This window comes from Pyrus communis, chromosome 1 (genome assembly GCF_963583255.1).
Source record: "Pyrus communis chromosome 1, drPyrComm1.1, whole genome shotgun sequence".
In the NCBI taxonomy this organism is placed as follows: Eukaryota; Viridiplantae; Streptophyta; class Magnoliopsida; order Rosales; family Rosaceae; genus Pyrus; species Pyrus communis.
This window is the reverse complement of record NC_084803.1, coordinates 9,690,569-9,709,844: the sequence shown is the minus strand read 5'-3', so window position 1 is coordinate 9,709,844 and position 19,276 is coordinate 9,690,569. Positions and strand designations below refer to the sequence as shown.

Below are 19,276 nucleotides of genomic sequence, written 5' to 3'. Positions count from 1 at the left end.
TTGGCATGATTGGAAGCATCGACTGCATGCACTGGACATGAAAAAACTATCCAAGTGCGTGGCAAGGAGCTTATGGCGACAGAAAATAAGCTAAAAACATCATTTTGGAAGCGGTGGCTTCTTTTGATACATGGATTTGGCATGCTTTTTTTTTGGTGTTCCAGGAGCTCAGAATGACCTAAATGTCCTTGCCCAATCTCCAGTGTTTGACGAACTGCTACAAGGAAATGGGCCGAGATGCACATATTGGGTTAATGGTAATAAATACGAGGGACCATACTACCTTGCAGATGGTATTTACCCAAGGTGGTCAACATTTGTCAAAACAGTGCCACATCCGCATAGTGAAAAAGAGACACTTCGCAAAGTGTCAAGAAGGGTGTAGGAAGGATGTCGAGCGTTGTTTTGGTATCCTGCAAGCTCGTTGGGCCATTGTCAGGGCTGCAGCTAGAATGTTTGATGTCGAGGCTCTTCGATCCATCATGATGACGTGTATTATTCTCCACAACATGATTGTTGAAGACGAGTATGATTATGATGCCGTCAATGAATACGAGCCGGATTCGATGAACAATTCAAGAACACAAATCTACTATGCTCATGACCGGACCGAAGTTCCCGTGCAACACGAGCCGTTGGAACGGGATGAACATTACAATGAATTGATCGTTCAGCGGTACACTTCATTGCAAGAGCCATACTGGCACATAACCCGCCAGAATGACTTGATTGACCATCAGTGGGGATTGCACGAAGGCGAAGATAATTAAAATAAGGCTTATGGTTGAAAAAAAAAAGTGTATTGTTTTTTAAGTAATCTTATTTAGTGTGTTTTTTTTTTTTTTTAAGTTTAAATGGTAAGGTTATGTAATTTTATTTGGTGTTTTTTTTTAAATGTTTATTTGGTGAGTTTATGTAATCTTATTCAAATATTTAAATAAAGTACAAAAATTACATAAGAAATTAAATAAAGTTCTAAAAATAAATAAGAAATTACATAAGAAATTAACTAAAGTTCTAAAAATAAATAAGAAATTACATAAGAAATTAAATAAAGTTCTAAAAATAAATAAGAAATTACATAAGAAATTAAATAAAGTTCTAAAAATGTTAAGAAATTACATAACAAATTAAATAAAGCAGTACAAATAAATGTGAAATTATACAAAGTCTGTGGAGTTAGGATATGTGGTGCTAGGATCTTGGTTGCTAGGATTTCTGTAGCTGGAACCCCCTTGACTTGTTTCGACATCTCTTGCACGCCTCCTTCGCACGACATCTCTTTTTTCTGATGTCCAAAAATATTTTGAATTTGAAGACAGTCCTGCTAGAGACTTGTTCATAGTGTCACGATCTGTTTGAGCCATCTTTTCTTCTCTAAGCATCTCATTCTCTCGATGAAGTGCTTCTCTAATCATTTCGTTCTCTCGATTAACTATTTCTCTTTGTCTCTCAGCCGCCGCATCACGAGCCTCAGTAGCTGCTATTATTGCTGCCATAGCAGTAGCTTTTTCCTCATCTCTAGCCTTTTCCCATGCCATGTTCATTTCACCTTGACGAGCAAGTTCTCCATATATTTAGTGTAGTCATTTTTGGAAGAACTACCTTTTTTCTTTGATGCCTTTTTACCTTGAGGGTTGAGGGACTGACGAGTCGGTTGGGTCTCTGGCACTTCTTCAGGCGTCCCTTCCGTGTCTTCAAATGTGTTAGCTTCTTGTTCGGCTATATCTGCTTCTGGCGAACTGTGTAGACCCATACCGTGCATGACAACTTCTGGACCGGTTGCCACAATTTTGTATCTAGGGCAATCTTTGACAATTTGCCAACATTCCCATTTGTTGAATGATTTGTTACGGTTCTTTGCATTGTAGAATGCTTGTGCTTGTAGTGTCTATAAAAATGTGGGATAAGATAGTATTAAAAAAATACGGGTGTAACACAAATAAATAAATTAAAATATTGATGTGGGTGTAACAAAAATAAATAAATTAAAATATTGATGGGCGTGGAATGCATATTACATAGAAATTACATAAGAAATTAAATAAATTAAAATATTGATGTGGGTGGAATGCATATAAATAAATAAAAATATTGTTACCTAATCCGCTAAACTTGTCCCACTACGCAGATTACCAGAAGCATGAGAGATGGCGTTTTTCCAACAAGTAAATGATGCGTTGAGTTTTTTCCAACGACCTTGAAGACCTTGACTAGATCTGGCAAGTTTTTCATGTACATCGCAAAACGATTTCGTAATTTTACTCCACATTTCTCGCTTATCCATCTCATTACCCGTAATCGGGTCATGAGTAATGCAAATCCAACATTCACACAACGTAACATCTTCAATGAGCTTCCACGAAGCCATTTTTTTCTCTCAAAGTGTACAAAATATTCAAATGTAGAAAGTGTAGAAAGTGTAGAAAATATTGAAATGTGGTGTAAGGTGGAAGATGAGGGTGAGGTATTTATAGAAAAAAAAAATTATTTTTTTAAAATTTTTCTGTATTTTTTTTTAAAAATTCACAATTTTTAATTAATTTTTAATAAATTTTAATGTTGTAATTAATCTGGACTGTTAGATTTGAAAAATAATCAAATCCAACAGCCAATCAGCTGCCACGTGGCCAACGGTCAAAATTCTGACTGTTGGGCCTTTTTTTTTTTTTTTTGGTGAAAAAAACGTGGACCGTTGATCTGTGATCGGACGGTCCATTTTAAAAGTCAAATTTAAATTTTTTTTACCGTTGGAAATCCAACGACTCTAAGGAGGGCCACGTAACCCTCACCCGTTCGAAGCCAACTTGCGCTGAAACGCGGGGCCCGCCGCCTGCAGCACTGTCTCCTACTCACGCCCAGTCGCGAGTGTTGTGCACGCTCCAGCGTTTTGGACCGACTTCTGGGTCTGTCCGAAATAGGCTAACCTGCTGCCTGGCATGGGCTGGGTGCCAGGCTGTTTCACGGGCTGGAAGGTTTGGACAGGGTGCCGGGCTGTTAATTGGACAGGGTGCTGGGCAAAAAAAGCTGGGGTGGATCTGCTCTGAGTGTATGGGAAGTGAGAGGGTAGAGAAGCCAGGTCCACAAGCTAAAGCATAGACTAATCAAAATAGGATTAGCTTGGCTTCTAGCGATAAATCATCTGTCTAAAATATCCAAATATATTCTTAAGCAAAAGCTAGGAAAGTAGCAAAAGCTATATTTTATTTTGTTCATGAATTTATTTTATTCGGCATCCAGTAAGTATTCGATTTCATTTGTTTTGGATTGTGTCGTAATTTTATTTATTTTGAATTTTGAATTTTTTATGCAATTTTTTAAATTTCAGTGTTTCTGTGTGTTTGAATTTTGAGGAGCAGAAGAACTTTGATATTTCTCAGACCATCTGATATATTGTGAATTTGAAGTTTTGAATTGTGAAATTACTTTATCACCCTTTGCTTGCCTTTGAAGAAGTGCTTCTGCTTGGCCTCTGGAATTTGGTAGACTGTTGTAAGATTTCATCACACTTTATAAAGAATCTAGGCCGTTGATTTGATTTTACAAAACTCATAATTTATGTTTTAAGAAGTAATAGAGACATGGATTACTTGGAGCTAACCGAAGACTTGGCGCAAAAACGAGCGCAGTGGCGTTCTAAAATTCATAGAGCCAACCTCACTTAATGGGATAAGGCTTTGTTGTTGTTGATCAAATTACTGTTTGGTTTAAGTATTTACAGAAGATTACCCTTGTAATGTTGGTGGAAATTATAATTCTAAAACAATTTGTATTGTTTTTTTGGATATTACTCCCACCATGTAGAAAAGGTTGAATTTACTTGTCTCTGATGTGCATTTGATGTTGTAATGTTATTCAGCAACAGGTAAAGGCAGACCAAGAAAGGATGTAGACAAAATAGATAGCCTCTTTGAATCGTACGCAAACCAGTCGTTAAACATGATTGAGTAAGTATACCGTGCCTGGATAAGCGTGGATTTATGAAGTTTCGGTAAATTCCAGTATAATAAATATGCATTTATCTGAATGTTGTTTACCTTCTTGCTAAACTCTTTATGTTTAATTGAATAGCCCAACAGGAATCGAGGCTTTTTGTTCGGACTTGAAAGTGGACCATACCGATGTTAGAATACTGATGCTTGCTTGGTAAGTCGGTATGTTAATTATGTTTGCCGTGCTTCTGTATACACGCTTCAATTCATTTGTCTTTTAACCTCATTGAATTTGATTGATGCATGACTCAGGAGAATGAGAACTGCAAAGCAGGGCTACTTTTCAAAGGTAAAACATAACTGTATAGTCGAACTAGGTTGTTCATATCTTCTAGTTTCCCAATTGGCGTGCATGGTTTGCTTGTAATGCATTCGTGTTTGTATTTTTGTGATATGCTCTACAATATTGGATGATGCACTAACTAATTATGTGTATACTGATCAGTATCCCTTATGGTTTTACAAAGAAGATGCTTTCATTAGGAAACCACCCAAAGTATGACAGCCTCTTAGAGCATTTCCACCGGAGGTGGAATAGCCCAGCACCCAGTAAAAAAACTAAGCTGGGACTCTGTCAATCCACTCCAGCCCACAAATTTGCCTGGCACCCAGCCAGTGCTAGTCTCCAAACCAACCCATTTTTGACTGATCTTGGAACCGGCACATCTGACGCCAGCATGACATCAGCCACCTTTTTTTTTTTTTTTTTTTTTTTTTTTTTTCCGCGGCAGGTTGCCCAACACCAGATCTCACAAAATGTACGGAAAAGCCGCCTTCGCCCTCATCTTCACCTTCCTCCTCCTCCTCACCTACTCAATCTTCATCGGCACCATCAACATCTGATCCTACTTCCTCCCATTCATCCCCTCATCACCACCACTGGTTGTCCGGTCCCTCTGCGCCACCACAATCTCCCACGCCACTTCAACGTCAGAATTATGAACGGTCAGAGCACCGACTAGACTTCTATCACCACCCGAACTTGGCCTTCGTGGCCAAAGAACTTCGGGCTCAAGAGGCAGCATAGTATTGAGTACTGGATGATGGGCTTGCTTTTGTTCGACGGTAATGGCGGTGATGGGAAGGAGAAAATAAAATTTTATTTTAGTTTTTATAAATTCAGAAATTAAAAATAAAATTATTATTTTTTATTATTTTATAATAAAAATAATAATATTTTAATAAAATGGACTAGGCTATTTTTTTTTAGGGATGGAGATGCTTTGGCCTATTACTGTTTATTGAGGTCTATTACTGTTCACTTGAGTGGATAAATGAACTGGGTGCTGACGTAAAGTCTTTAGGGTCTATTACTGTTTTTTTTTTTTTTTTGTGGAAATCTCTGTCTCGACTGCCCGAAATTGGTTAATTTTCAGAGGAAAGGCAAAAGAGTGTGGACATTGAGACTCTGTGTGAATTACTGAATCTCGTACTGGGTCCTCGATACCAGCTCCAGGTTGATTTATTGATCAAGTATTTGAAGGTATGCTGCCGTGTTAATTCCAGTAATTGAACAGGCATTTGCTTTCTAAAATAAGGTTCCTTCGTTTAATATTACTGAATCTCGTAAGGGCTAATGAGGCCAAATAAATACTAATCATTTTTTAGTATTACGATCTAGTGGTATTCTTATATTCGATTCTCGCCAAATGCGAGTTTGAACTACAATATTACTAGCTCATTGTGCGACTAAAGCCAACCTATTCCCCTTAATGTAGAAAATATTGTTTGTGTTAAAAAAAATTTAAAAAGAAAAGAAAAAAAGAGGCAAATGCCATACTAATCTACTTTTTAAGGCTATGGTTAATGTGACCTCACACACCAAATAATATAGTAATAAGCGAACTTGAACATCTTATCTATCCAAACCACTTATAATGTTAAATTCGGCATTTGTAAATTGTATCTATGATTCTATGTGTGTCCACAAATCATTTGGGAAACTTGTTTGAAAGATTTTAAAGTCATTTGCTGTGCTAGTTTAATAATGCATTTTATGTGAATAAAAAACTTACATATGATAATACAACGTTAAATTAAAATGTCATGCAATGGTAAATTCTAAAGTAATGGTGATTTTTACCACAGTATTGATTATTGAATAAATTTGATTTAATCTATTTACTACATAAATATAAAAATGTAATATTATCTAACAGTAAATAATAGGACGTGCTACAAATTGGTTGGCCTACAAATGAATCCAACGGTGGAAAATGAGAACATTTTTTCTCACCACCATAAACTATGATGTATGCTCATCATACACTTAATCAATTGACAAGTGTCTTCTCACTTAACATTGGTTAATTTTCTTTCAAAAATAAAAAAGTAACATTTATTGTGAAACTTAACTAGAATTAAGTAACAGGATATGTGTCAATTAATTAAATGTATGATATATTATAGTTATTGTGGTGAGTAAAATGCTCTCGTTAAAAAAAAAAAAAAAAAAAAAAAAAAAAAGCCACACGTGGTTTCACATATACGTCGATCTCACCGATTCAGCAAATTAGGTTGACCCTTCGCCACTCTTGACCAACCAGCGGAGGCCCGTGCGCGCGCGAGAGATAGAGCGACTATAGAGTCAGTCAGGGAATGCTCAGCGCGTCGGTGCCCGCACCCACACCGTGTTCTCTCACCGCTTCGCCTCCCCACCCTCGCTCCAACCACATCGCCGCGCGCGCTTCCATGGCCTCCGCCCCAGCTCGCAGCTCGGCTCGTATAGCAGTCGTCGGCGACGTCGTAAGTCTCTCTCTCCCTCACTCTCTGTGAATTTCCGAAACCATCGCGGGTTGATTAAATTAAATTTCGTTTTGTATTTCTCTAAATTTTCAATATTTTTGTTTTGGGTTTTGTGAAGCATGATCAGTGGAATCTAGAAGAAGATACGAAAGCACTTGAACTGCTGCAGGTATTTACATTTTCCCCCTCTTCAGTATTTTCTTCAACTTACAAAAAAAAAATAAAGAGAAAGTTAAAATCTTTGTTTATTTGGGATTATATAAATTTGTGTTAAATATTAGAAACCCTTTTGCCCGAATTTTATGTTTCTAATTCGGGACCGGGTTATACATATTTGCCCGATTATATTGAAAAATTGTACGTCCTACCAAGAAATCTAATAAAAGTTTGTAACTTTATATCGAAATGCAGCCGGATTTGGTTCTTTTTACAGGCAGGTTTCATTCTCCCTGACTATTTCATCTACCATATGTTTTTCGGTGCTTCCCGATTGGTGAGCTGAGTAACTAGTAATTTTGGTTGTTTGATAAATTCATGATATGTCCCTAAGTGTTGTAATTGTGCAGATAAATTTGTTATCACAATATAGCTAAACCGAGTTTAGACACTTAAGCCATGTGTGGTCATTTTTACGTCGGGGTTGTGCACTATCGTGGCTGCTGAGTTTTATTTGTTTTGTGAAATCTGTAGTTTACCTTCCTTTGTCTATTTTGGCCTTTCCCTTTCCTCCATTTTGTTCAGGTGATTTTGGTGAAGAGAACGTTGAACTCGTTAAGAGTGTTGCAAATCTCGATTTTGCTAAAGCAGTTATTTTGGGAAACCATGATGCCTGGCATACAACACAGTTTTCTGGAAAGTAAGCTGTTTCTCTTTCTTTTCTTTTCTTTTTTGTGTATTTTTCTTAATTATTCCTTATGCTTAAAGTTTAGAGTTCTTCAGACACACTGCTTAGTATCCAGTTCAACATGTAACTATCAATATGGTTAGTTTTGAATGTATTTCAACTGTCTCCATCCGCCCCACCCTAAATTGTGCGGTGCATACGTGCCCTTGCGTCAAGTGTGTTGATGTAATGCTGATTCTTAGTCCATGATAATCTGGTTAATTTAATATTTGATTTCAAATATCAGGAAAAAAGACGGCGTTCAACTTCAGCTAGAATGGTGAGTTTGTCGTATCTTAATGATTGTGAAACATTCGAAAATTGCTATATCTGTTGCATTTCTGTGTACCCATTATTACTTAATGTTCCATTGAAATATGATATCTTTACTGTTCTAGATGTCATTCTTACATAATATGCTTGTAATATTCAGTCTCGGTGAGGAGCACGTAGGTTATCGGTGTTTGGACTATCCGACATTGAAGCTGAGCGTTGTTGGTGGACGACCTTTTTCTTGTGGGGGAAAGAACTTATTTCGACAAAAGCTCCTGTCTACAAGGTGTGTAATGTTTCTAGCAGTTCTTGATGAAACATGAAACGAGAATTTTATTGATTTGTTTGCTTTCTTATTCAAAAAACAAAAAATATAGTTGGCCCCGATACAAAGTAGCATCCAAGAATTGTGTACTCGTTTTTTATGATACTATGCATGAATCACATTAATCATGCAAATTCTTCGGAGAAAGTGTTTTCCACAGTAGTGGCTTAAATTCTGACTTAATGTGCTGAAACACCAACCACTAAGGTTTGGGGTCCAAGACATGGATGGAAGTGCTAAGAGAATATGCAAAGCAGCTTCGGGCGCGCCTGAGGATCATTTGGTCATGTTTCTTGCACATAATGGACCCACAGGTTTATCAGTCTGCTGAAACAAATCATAATCAGGCTTTTGGAGCCAAACTTGTCACTTCATTTAAATGCAGATTTCTGAGTTCACTCCTTGTGCAGGTCTTGGTTCTAACATGGATGACATATGTGGAAAAGATTGGGTGTTTGGAGGTGGAGATCATGGTGACCCAGGTAATCTGATTCGAACCTCTTCACTCAATCACTGAAATGGCTTTTGTTATGTTTTTAAACGTAGTGACACATAATCGATGTGACTTTCGTACTCGGCCCTTTAGGTTGCTGCATGCTAATCATGACCTGATGAATCTAAGAGGCATGTCATTCATGTGGTTTGTTAATCTAAGTCGAGATTTAATAACATAAGCATTGTTCGTCCGGTACAGATCTAGCACAAGCCTTGTCCCTCTTAAAAGAAACTGGCAAAATCTGTGCCCCGCTGGTGGTGTTTGGTCACATGCATAAAGAGTTAGCAGATGGAAATGGTCTTCGGAAAATGATTGTGGTTGGAGATGACAACACTATATACCTCAATGGGGCGATTGTTCCTAGGGTTAAGAGACTGAATGTTGAACAAGGCACACCAGAGTCCTGTGGCACCATGCGCGCCTTCACCTTAGTAGAGATCTTGAACGGAACAGTTGATAATATTGTTGAAAGTTGGGTATCAGTTGCCGGCGATATGATCACATTGGAAGAGGAGCACTTCTTGTTCAAAAGTGGAGGTTAAAATTCGCCGAAATTGGATGTTAATTTGAGCCTGATTGCATATGTAGGTACGTTTTCTGTCCACAACTGTGTTACAAGATATCGACTCCGATGCAAAAGGAATATAGTTGTTAGCCCCGTTGGATGTATCTGCTATTAGGGTTCCAACACAAATCATGTTTGTACGAGGAACATGAAACTCCTTTCAGTAAACTCTTATTTAACCAAACAATCTATTTTCTTGAGTATTGATCTTTTCCAAGATATTTAAATTCGAATGCAACTGCAAGAGGGTTTCGAGAACACTGTTCTAGCAAACTAACTTAATTCACTTTTGCATTTTACAGGATTTCTCCCTTTTGCAATTATGTCCCCCTTTCTTTTTCTTTCCTTTCGTTTTCCCTTGGTTGGTGCACAGATTCCAAAGCGGTGTAAGGCCTTTTTGACTCTATTTTTTTTGTTGGTTGGTGCATACACTTAACTTAAGACCTACCCTATCCTTAATTCACTTATGAAATGTTGATCCAAATCACAATTATTACTCTTAATTGGTCAACTTTAGTCCTAATCTAGTGAACTAATCATAGGGGTTTAATTCAAGAGAAATGCTAAGTAGACTCTCTTACAAATGAAACTCTCTATGGATTATCTGTCATTTCATCTTTTTAGCACAACGTTTCATAATATTGGCATGAGAATTGACGTTAAATTGTGAGGTAGTAGAGAATCCATAAAAAATTCCACTTTAGGGAAATCACATTGGCATTTCTCTTAATTCAATGAGATCATGATTATGATCGTAGCTGTCCAACAAACAACCTAAAGCCTTATCAACAATGCCCAAATTTGTAGAAATAAAGGTGTCCATATTATTGCGTGACAACTAAAATATTTCATCAAACACTTGATGAATATCATCATCTTTATTCTATTGAGCTTTCATGTTCATTGATATGGTCCCCCATCTTAAAGCACAAAGGTCCCCAACTCTACTCATAAAGCCTACTCAATTAATCTCGTTGTTGATGACATTCTCATCTTTACACTGAATTCTTTGATACGTGTCATGTCACGTGAGAAATACTAATAAAGTGATTGGGGTTGCAATGGCCAGACTCAAGCAAATGTTTGCAAAACACAAATCCATGCAAGGTCATAAAACCATGTATGGGGCTTCATGCTTGTCCAACACTTAAAATACATCTCGTTATACCTTAAATATCAAGTGATAAGAAATATACTAATAAAAATATATATGTCCGACTATATTAGAATATATCAATCTTCACACTAATTAATTCAATATCAATCGTATTTTATAATAAAGTTCTAAATTTTGCTAGCTTTCCAATTGCATCTTTCCACTTTGTTTAACTTTTTATGATAATTTCTTAATCAAAATTAGATGATTTGGATCCTTGAACTAATAAGTTTTGTCACTTTTGATTTTTGGAGTGATCAAAATTGGGGGTTAAGTGGGTAGTTTTGGTCAAAAGCAATGACTGGAGGAGGAAAAGCATTGGCAGGCAAACCAACTGTCGTCTTTTGGTAAAAACATTGGCTCAAGCAAAAGCAAATGAGGAATGTCTGACCCTGACATCTCTGCCGCTCTTCTCCCTTTCTTCGAAGATCCTCCCACTCTTTGACTGAATCTGGTCCGTCCATCCGTCCATCCGTCCATCCGTCCATCAATACCATTGCGATCTTTCCCAAATTTCATTTGCAACCCACATCCACTTTTTAGTTATAAGGCAGTAATTTTGATAGGGCTGTCTGACTCTGATATTTCTACGAGTTAGGTATTACGTATTATTTAACTGTATGCTTATTTCATTGGGCATGACATAACAGAATTTTATCGAAATTTCTCTCATTTTCATAAACTTTAGTAGAAGAATGTTGTGTTGTGTATGAGATTTTTTTGGTGGTTTTAACGAGATGGTATTTTGAATATGTCAAAATTATGATTTTCAATTAATGAAGAATGATCTATAACAATTTTTTTTTCAATTTACATGAAACTCGAGTCGGTGAACCATGTATCATAAAGCAATTGAAGAGACACTAATATTATTATCTCCACTTACATTATAACATGTAGTGTACCAGCTTATATTTCACGTTCGTTCCTAATCAAACTCTTTGGTTAATCGGATACCTCATTTTTCTTGCTTGAACATTGATTATGAGATTAGATTCTCTAATCGTCTATGAGAAAGTAGTAATACGAATCTTCTTATGCAGCTGAAGTGTCAATGAGTTATAAATAATAGCCAGTGGAAGTCATCAAATCTATCAACATTAAACCGTTGGTAATGACAATTATTTAATATCTTGAAAGTGGTGAACTCAAAAGCCAGTAAAAGTTGGTGCCTCAATTATTAATCTAATCACCCATTATTTTCTTAAGTTGAGTAAAAAACTAAAAATCAATTTAGGTGATTTATATACTAAATTCATGCGCTAAATAATGCAAAACATTCTACGCTAATCAAATAAATTTTTTCACAATTATTATTCATATTTCAACTTGAATTGAAGCATAAATTTGATTGGTACGTAAATTTGGTTGGTGCATAAATTTGATGTGTCTAGCATTATTCAATTAATTTTTAACGCATCTACAATTAGAGTAAAAATGATGTAGGTGCAACACGTGGTTGAATTTGTAACATCATTTAATAAAAAATTATCACGTTGTCACAAGATGGTACCAATTTAACCAAAACATACAAGAATTTGCCAATAAAATCTTTTTTTTAAGATCGATGCGAAGGACAAACACGACAGTCGACTCACTCGAAAACAAGGGGCCCTCACAGGAACTGATAAAAATAGAAAGAAGTATGCATCATCAACCTACTCTTATTGTTTCCAAAAAAATTAATTTGAAAAAAAAAAAAAAAAAAAAAACCATCCTTGTGATTATTCCTTAGGAAGTGCTAAACTAAAACTATTATTACACAAAAAAAAACAAAAAACAACGAACAATGTTGTAACAATTTTAATGTCCAATTTCTGTTTTTCGGATTCTGAATTTGTTTCTCTTCGTCCTCCAACAGCAATCCATAATTTCCAGCTCACCCGCCTAGATCGGATCCATTTTTCTGCCACCACCACCACCTTTCACCTTTAATTTCATCCGACGCCACCTCGGACCTGGGTTTTTTCCCCCTTTCCATCATCCCTAGTAAAAATTTCACGCAATCCAAAACCCCCCTCCCTCAAAAAATTAAATCTTTTTTCCCCTTTTTCTGCTCAAAAACAGAGAAAAAGAAAAGAAGTTATATATTTTTTTTTCTATTTATTGGTGTTTTAATTTGCTCTCACGATGAACAAGAACACCAAGGAGAACCAAAAGCTGAGAAAACCCAGCAAGGATTCGTAAAACCCAATTTGTCTGCAGCTGGGTTTGCGTTAATGGGCAACGTTACGGCGGGTGTGGCGGCCAAGTTTGCGTTTTTCCCACCGGACCCGCCGACGTACGACGTGTACAAGGACGAGGGAGGGAAGCTGGTGTTTTCCAGCGTGACGGCGGACAAGAACATGGAGGTGCATTTGCTGGACACGAAGGGCGGGAACAAGATCGTGGCGACGTTTTGGCGGCACCCTTTAGCGCGGTTCACGCTGCTCTACTCGCATGGGAATGCGGCTGACTTGGGGCAGATGCACGAGCTCTTCATTGAGCTCAGGTCTCACCTGCGTGTCAATATTATGAGGTATTTTTGCATTTGAATTTCTCCCTTTTTTTATGTTTTTGATGTAGGAGAGGTGTTGGGGAAGAGATTCGAACTTGGGAACCAAGGTGGTGGTGCATGGATAAATGCTCTTAATCGCTTGAACTGTAAAAGCCTTGCTTTTTGCTTGTTTTGGATTCTGCGCTGGATTTTGATTGATGGGTTGGCTTTGTTTTTAATTAACTAGTATCACATGGGATTTTTTTGCACCTTTTTTTCCTTTCTTTGGTATGTTTCTGGGTTTTGTTCCTTTTTTGTTCATTGAATACCTACTCAGTTTTTTTAATTTATTTTGGTATTGGCTTCTATGTTTTTCAGTTTGTTGATTCTTTTCTGCGTTTTCCTTTTTTTTCAATTAATTTTTCTGATTTGATTTTTGAAATATGGATGCTCCTTTGCTTCCATGTTTGATCTGTTTCGTTTGTTTATTTGGGAAGATTACCTGTTTATGCTAGTATTCTTTTGAAATTTCAATATTTGGTTGTTCCAGTAAACAAAGGTGGCCAACACAAATGTTAACTTTTCTTTACATTTTGTTGGTCTTACGTTTTTGTCTGCACTAACTCATAGCAACTTGTTTAAGCTGAAACTGTTTGATTGATCCTGTAGCTTTCTTATTTTCACTCGTTTTGGCGGGGTTGGTATGGATGCGTAGGATAAAGAACGATCTTCGTCATAGAAATTACTCTGCCGGCATTTGTCAAGCGCTTGAGAGTTCAGCAATGTAGTTTTATATTGAGGAGCTTATGCATCAAAAAAAAAAAAAAAAGAAAAAAGACATGAACTTTGAATGTTACATGCAGTTGATATGCTGTAATTTTTCTAATTCACCGTGCTACAATAATATGAAAACCTTCCCGTGTTTGTTTACTTGACATATTTTTCTTTGCGGCAGCTATGACTATTCGGGCTATGGAGCATCCACTGGTAAGGTGAGTTTGCGTATCTATGAAGTTAATTTGCGTTTATAGTCCTTATTACAGAATTAGGTCTTTACTGTCCATCCTTTTTGTATCGTTCTACTGACCGGTATAGCTAAAATCGATGACTGAAAAGTGTTAATGTTGGTGATTGTTTAGCCATCTGAGTTCAACACATATTATGACATAGAAGCCGTGTACAATTGTTTAAAGAATGAGTATGAAATAAGACAGGAGGATTTGATAGTGTACGGCCAATCTGTTGGAAGTGGACCAACGCTGCACTTGGCTTCTCGCTTAAAAAAACTGAGAGCCGTTGTTCTTCACAGTGCCATCCTTTCAGGCATACGAGTCTTGTATCCTGTCAAGTTGACGTTTTGGTTCGACATTTTCAAAGTAAGTTCGACTTGTCTTCTTTGAATTGCTTAATTCTGCTGCAAGGCTTAGTTACTTGAATTCGTATTGACAAGCCCTGTGCAATGTTTTCAGAATATAGACAAAATACGGCATGTCAGCTCACCGGTTTTAGTCATTCATGTAAGTACATATTCCCGTCAATCATTTAAAACTATTTTGTTTGAGTATATCATTCTTTTAGAATTCAAAGAATTTGGGCTGTGCTTCTAATGTTGTTACAAATAACATCTTGTTGCATGGAAACATATAGATGTTGACTAATCTGACTAACATTGAACTTGGTAAAATGAAATGGTCGTTAATCTTCCTGCCCTTGCCGAGTATATCTTGTCTGATGAAAAGCATAAAAAAGTCCGTAACGTAAGAATGAACATTAAACTACGGCTCAACCATAAAAATCTCATTTGTTATCAACTAAATTGAGAGAACATCATTTTTCTTTGGATATGAATAAGTTTCTTTAGAAATTACAGCAAGATTCTGAATTTCCTAAACATATAATGGAAGCATTTGTTACACTTCTAGCTTGATTCACAGTCCCATTGTTCTCATATTGATTGGTGCGTCTAATTTGATTCGTTGATACCCTACTATTTGCAGGGAACAGAGGATGAAATTGTTGACTTGTCCCACGGAAAGCGTTTGTGGGAGCTATCCAAAGAAAAGTATGATCCATTATGGGTGAAGGGCGGAGGCCACTGCAACCTTGAAACATATCCCGAGTACATTAAGCACTTACGCAAGTTCATAAACGCAATGGAGAAACTCTCACTCACAAAACCACAACAGGCGAAGAAACAACTCACTTCTGATGGAAGCATCACAGAAGTAAAACACAACAAGTGCTTGAGATTTGGAAAGAGGTAGCTGTTCTTATATTACACATGATCTGAGAAGTAGGAAATGGAAACAGATAGTTCCACTGCATTTGAGTCCCCCGTCTCCGCGAATAGCTCTGATTGCTTACATGATGGATTGACTGCCCAGTGTTAAGCAGACAAGGTTAGCTATGCATCCAGCTCGGTATTTTTCCTGGTAGGCGAAGGGATCGAATTAGGATTCATATGTAGAGTGTTTGATCCAGATCGAGTTCAGAATCAAATGACGATTTTTCGAGATGGGAAATGACTTGCAAGTAAAATTCAAGAGGTTGGTTTGCTTTCCTGGTATCTGGATTTCATGTACAACATTTATAGCACTGAGCTTTTGTGTAAAAGACTATCGGCAACTTCAGCAGAGAACGTTCAACATTACATGGGCTGCTTTGCTTTGATTTACTTTCTTGGCCCAACAAAACTAATTTTTTATACGAGCGATGTTGGGGGAGGGAATTCTGGGAACTCATACACAGGAAAATATTCTTAATCAACTGAGCTACAAGTTATTTACAATCAACGTTTGCATAAATCTTTAAACTTTTATTTTATTTTATTTTTTATAGAAAATGGTTGCTTTCATTTGACTTTTCTGTAGTAAACAACTTTTGTTTAAGTTTGCATCAGTTGTAGCATGTTTACTGCACTCATGCACTAATTAATTAACAAAAGTACAATTGGAGATAAAAATAATAATTGAACTTTGCTAAAGCTGAACCTCAATAAGCATTAGCATTTGAAGATTAATTTAACAGGTTGAAAGTATTTTTGAAATTCAATTTCTTGTTTTTTGGTCAAGGTGAAACTTTTATTAAACAGCAAGTCAAAATGTACAAGCAAACCAAAGACTTAACTTAATCTATACAAAAAAAAAAAGGGGCAAAAACCAACAGAAAAACAAAAAGAGGGCCCAACAATAGTGAAGCCCAAAAAAACACACAGCAGCCGAGAAGCTTCCACTGAAATCTTCTCCATCGACAGAAATCCAAGCCAGCCAATTGAAACGTCATCCACAGCCGAGAACCGCCTCCACAGACACCACCTCCAACACCGATCACAATCATTAACAAGAGATAGTCAGCAACACAGAGGTATTAGCCAACTACTAGTAGGAAGCGTGTGGAAATTCACGAGCGACATTGCCAAAAACGGTAGACAGCAAGAAGAACGTGGTGGTGGTGGTGAAAACATCCGAGCCAGTAAAAACATCGAAACTCTACACACGAACTCGACATGAAATATGACTGAAAATCAGACCAAGGAAGAGATGGAAAGAGGTATACCCACAAACATCGAAACTCTACACACGAACTCGACATGAAATATGACTGAAAATCAGACCAAGGAAGAGATGGAAAGAGGTATACCCACGGGATACCCAACCAAATTTTAGTGAAAAAAAGGGGCTCACCATGCACAAGCTGCAGAGCAGACATGACGACAAGGCGTCAAAGCATGGGTCTCGGAGCCATATACTGCTTTCTTTTTCTTTTAAACTGTCGAAAAAATCAACAGTCCATATTTAATTTGGGTTTTTTCTTCTTTATTGTTGAAGATCATCAACCGTGTGAAATTATATATAAGGTTACTACTATACAAACTCTCCCATTAGAATCAATATTTCTTTAGGATGGTGGTGAAAGTCTCTGAATATGAACTCCAATCAAAGATGCTCGTAGTGTGTGTATATATACAGGATGGTGTTATCCACATACTTATTTTTACTTCTCACCACTTAATTTTCAACCGTTATATTGAATGAATTGAAGAATATCAATATACAAAAATTAAGGATGATATGTAGAAGGTAAAAAAAGATATGTTGATAGCATTACCTTATATATATTAGGACTTTTGATTGTTATCAAAACGCAGTTTTTAGTATAAAATAAAAGACATGTACTTGCCGTTGCAGTTAGATTCTGCAGAGGTTAAACAAATGTTAGTCACTTAATCCCTTCATTCAGTCAGTCATTATTAATATTAGGACATCTGATGGCTTACTGATTACGAATGAAATCATGAATGATGACTTCTTCTTTTTTTCTAATTTAAACCCAGATTAAAAGTCAATGGGAACTCAAAATTTGTAAACAATTCCACACTACTTGATCTCAGCTCTCGTTACCATTAAAAATTTAAAAAGAGCTGTAGAAAAAAAAAAACCTTGTTCTGAAGCTTGGTTAGCTGGCTAATCCGACATTAAATAGAATTATATTCGATCCTAAAGTATTTTTTGCAATATACTGTTATTGACAACCATTTTCACACAACAGTGACGACTATATAGTTGAAGTTTTGTTATTATGCATAAAATTTAAGATCTATAGATGGTTGGTAACATATTGATATGCTTCTGGATACTCAGTGTCGGGCATATCATGTGACTTGGTAGTGAGTGGAAGTTTGATGATAAACAGTATATGAGATGCATCGAATCAAATGTAATCTTAGAAGGATTAAAATTTAAAATCAAATGATGTGATTATTGATGATTTGATTATTACTTAAACATTAATTAATATAATTATTTTTTATTGATAAAACATCATTCAATTTGTAAATTTGATTTAAAATTTTGATCATTTTAGTATTCTTCTCTAGACAATGTCAATTTAATCGTTTGAAAAACGGTTGCATCTGATACATCGGTGTGCGGAAGTTCCATCAACCACGTGGTAAGTAGAGCCCACATTTGCAAGTCTCCGTCGCCTCGCATCTCCTACTGTTGGGACCGACGTGTCGTTCCAGTGCAGCCTGCACTGGTGCCGTTTGTGGGTTCGTGGAATCCAAGATGGGTCCCGCCGAAGACTGAAACAGCCAATGAGAATCCGAAACGCGGCATCGTCTCGTAACGCAATCTTCCGTCCCCCACGACGACAAGTGTACTATATTTGGCAGTTTTATAGCTCAACTCTGACCTAGTTCAACCAATCCTCGTACTCTCTCCTGGGAAATGTGAATTACACGCTCTTGATATATAATAGCAGACCCATTATGCAAAGATTTTTTTTTTTTTTTTCAAAAAATGAGAATTAGGTGTGGGGCTCATTCCTCAAACCGTATTTTTTGTAAGTCTCGATTCATAAGTCATCATTGTAAAAATTCAATTTAATCCGAAATCATTTGCCTATTTAATTAGTAAGATAAAATTTCATTGTTTCTTATATAACAAAGTATTCGTTAATTTCCTTAAACCTAATTAGATGTGTTAAATATTTTCGATTTAACTAATAGTTTGCAAAGATGATATATGGGATCCCTCCCCTTAAAGATTTCTTATAAATGGCTAATTTACCAAAAATTAAATAATAAATTGCAATGGAAATAATGTTGCTTTTTTGAATTAGAAATTTTGAAAGCAATACCTAATTATTCTCCTCCATTTATTATGAACAGTTTAAACAAAATTCCCCTAATGTCAAACTTTAATTAGTTGAAAGTTGAAATAAAACACTTCTTTTGCCCATTTAAATTACATAACGATTAGGTTACATGACTAGTGAATATTAAATAGGTTAATTTTTTAGGACAATATGGTTAAACTTCTTTTTTTATTTTTTATTTTTTTTGGGTATTTTAAGAGAGATTAGTCACTCAGTAGTACGGTCTGTTGATATTCATCTTCACTTATAAGTGAGAGATTTTAGGTTCGAATCTCATAGATGACAAATTCGATACCAAATTAGGTTGTCCATTGTGTGACTTAGCTGAAATTTCATCCCCTTAGTGTAAAATATATCGTTGTACAACAAAAGGAGGGGGAGAGAGAAAGAGAGAGAGATTATTTTCTTTATATTTACTTGTTTCTTCGAAAATTTTAAGGGGGATGGTTTGTATTATCATTTGAAATGACTTTTTTTAATTAAAACTAGCATATGGGCACACAAAAAGTGTGAGAAAATTTTTTATTTTTGCTTTTGAAATAGAAGGAGAGAGGAAGGGAGTGATAGAGAACGTAGGAGTGGGAACTTTTTTTTTATTTTTTTTATTTTTTATAATTAGAGATATGTTATGATTATATGTAGGTGAGGCTTTGAAAAAAAAAACAGCAAAATTTGGTTATGTGAAATTACATTTCTACCCCATATTT

At 36.2% G+C, this 19,276-nt stretch overlaps 2 protein-coding genes across 3 annotated transcripts; both read left to right on the top strand.

Annotated features, from left to right (window-relative positions):
- The first annotated feature begins 6,500 nt into the window (after positions 1–6,500).
- On the top strand, positions 6,501–10,383 carry LOC137744542 (uncharacterized). Of its 2 annotated transcripts, XM_068484337.1 has the most exons (10): positions 6,501–6,737; positions 6,856–6,906; positions 7,149–7,170; positions 7,479–7,593; positions 7,868–7,900; positions 8,054–8,179; positions 8,426–8,532; positions 8,629–8,700; positions 8,913–9,302; positions 9,582–10,383. In XM_068484337.1, exons 1-9 carry the CDS (start codon positions 6,591–6,593, stop codon positions 9,254–9,256), a joined length of 1,017 nt encoding a protein of 338 aa, XP_068340438.1. In that variant the 5' UTR covers positions 6,501–6,590; the 3' UTR covers positions 9,257–9,302; positions 9,582–10,383. The 2 variants fall into 2 exon arrangements, with proteins under 2 accessions (XP_068340438.1, XP_068340433.1); XM_068484332.1 differs by lacking the exon at positions 9,582–10,383 and having other exon boundaries at positions 8,913–9,575.
- A 1,807-nt stretch (positions 10,384–12,190) lies between these two features.
- Positions 12,191–15,585, top strand: LOC137749348 (uncharacterized). Its single transcript, XM_068489448.1, has 5 exons — positions 12,191–12,953; positions 13,867–13,903; positions 14,051–14,287; positions 14,381–14,428; positions 14,909–15,585. The coding sequence occupies exons 1-5, from the start codon at positions 12,655–12,657 to the stop codon at positions 15,173–15,175; spliced, it is 888 nt and encodes a 295-aa protein (XP_068345549.1). The 5' UTR covers positions 12,191–12,654; the 3' UTR covers positions 15,176–15,585.
- The last annotated feature ends 3,691 nt before the right edge of the window (positions 15,586–19,276 follow it).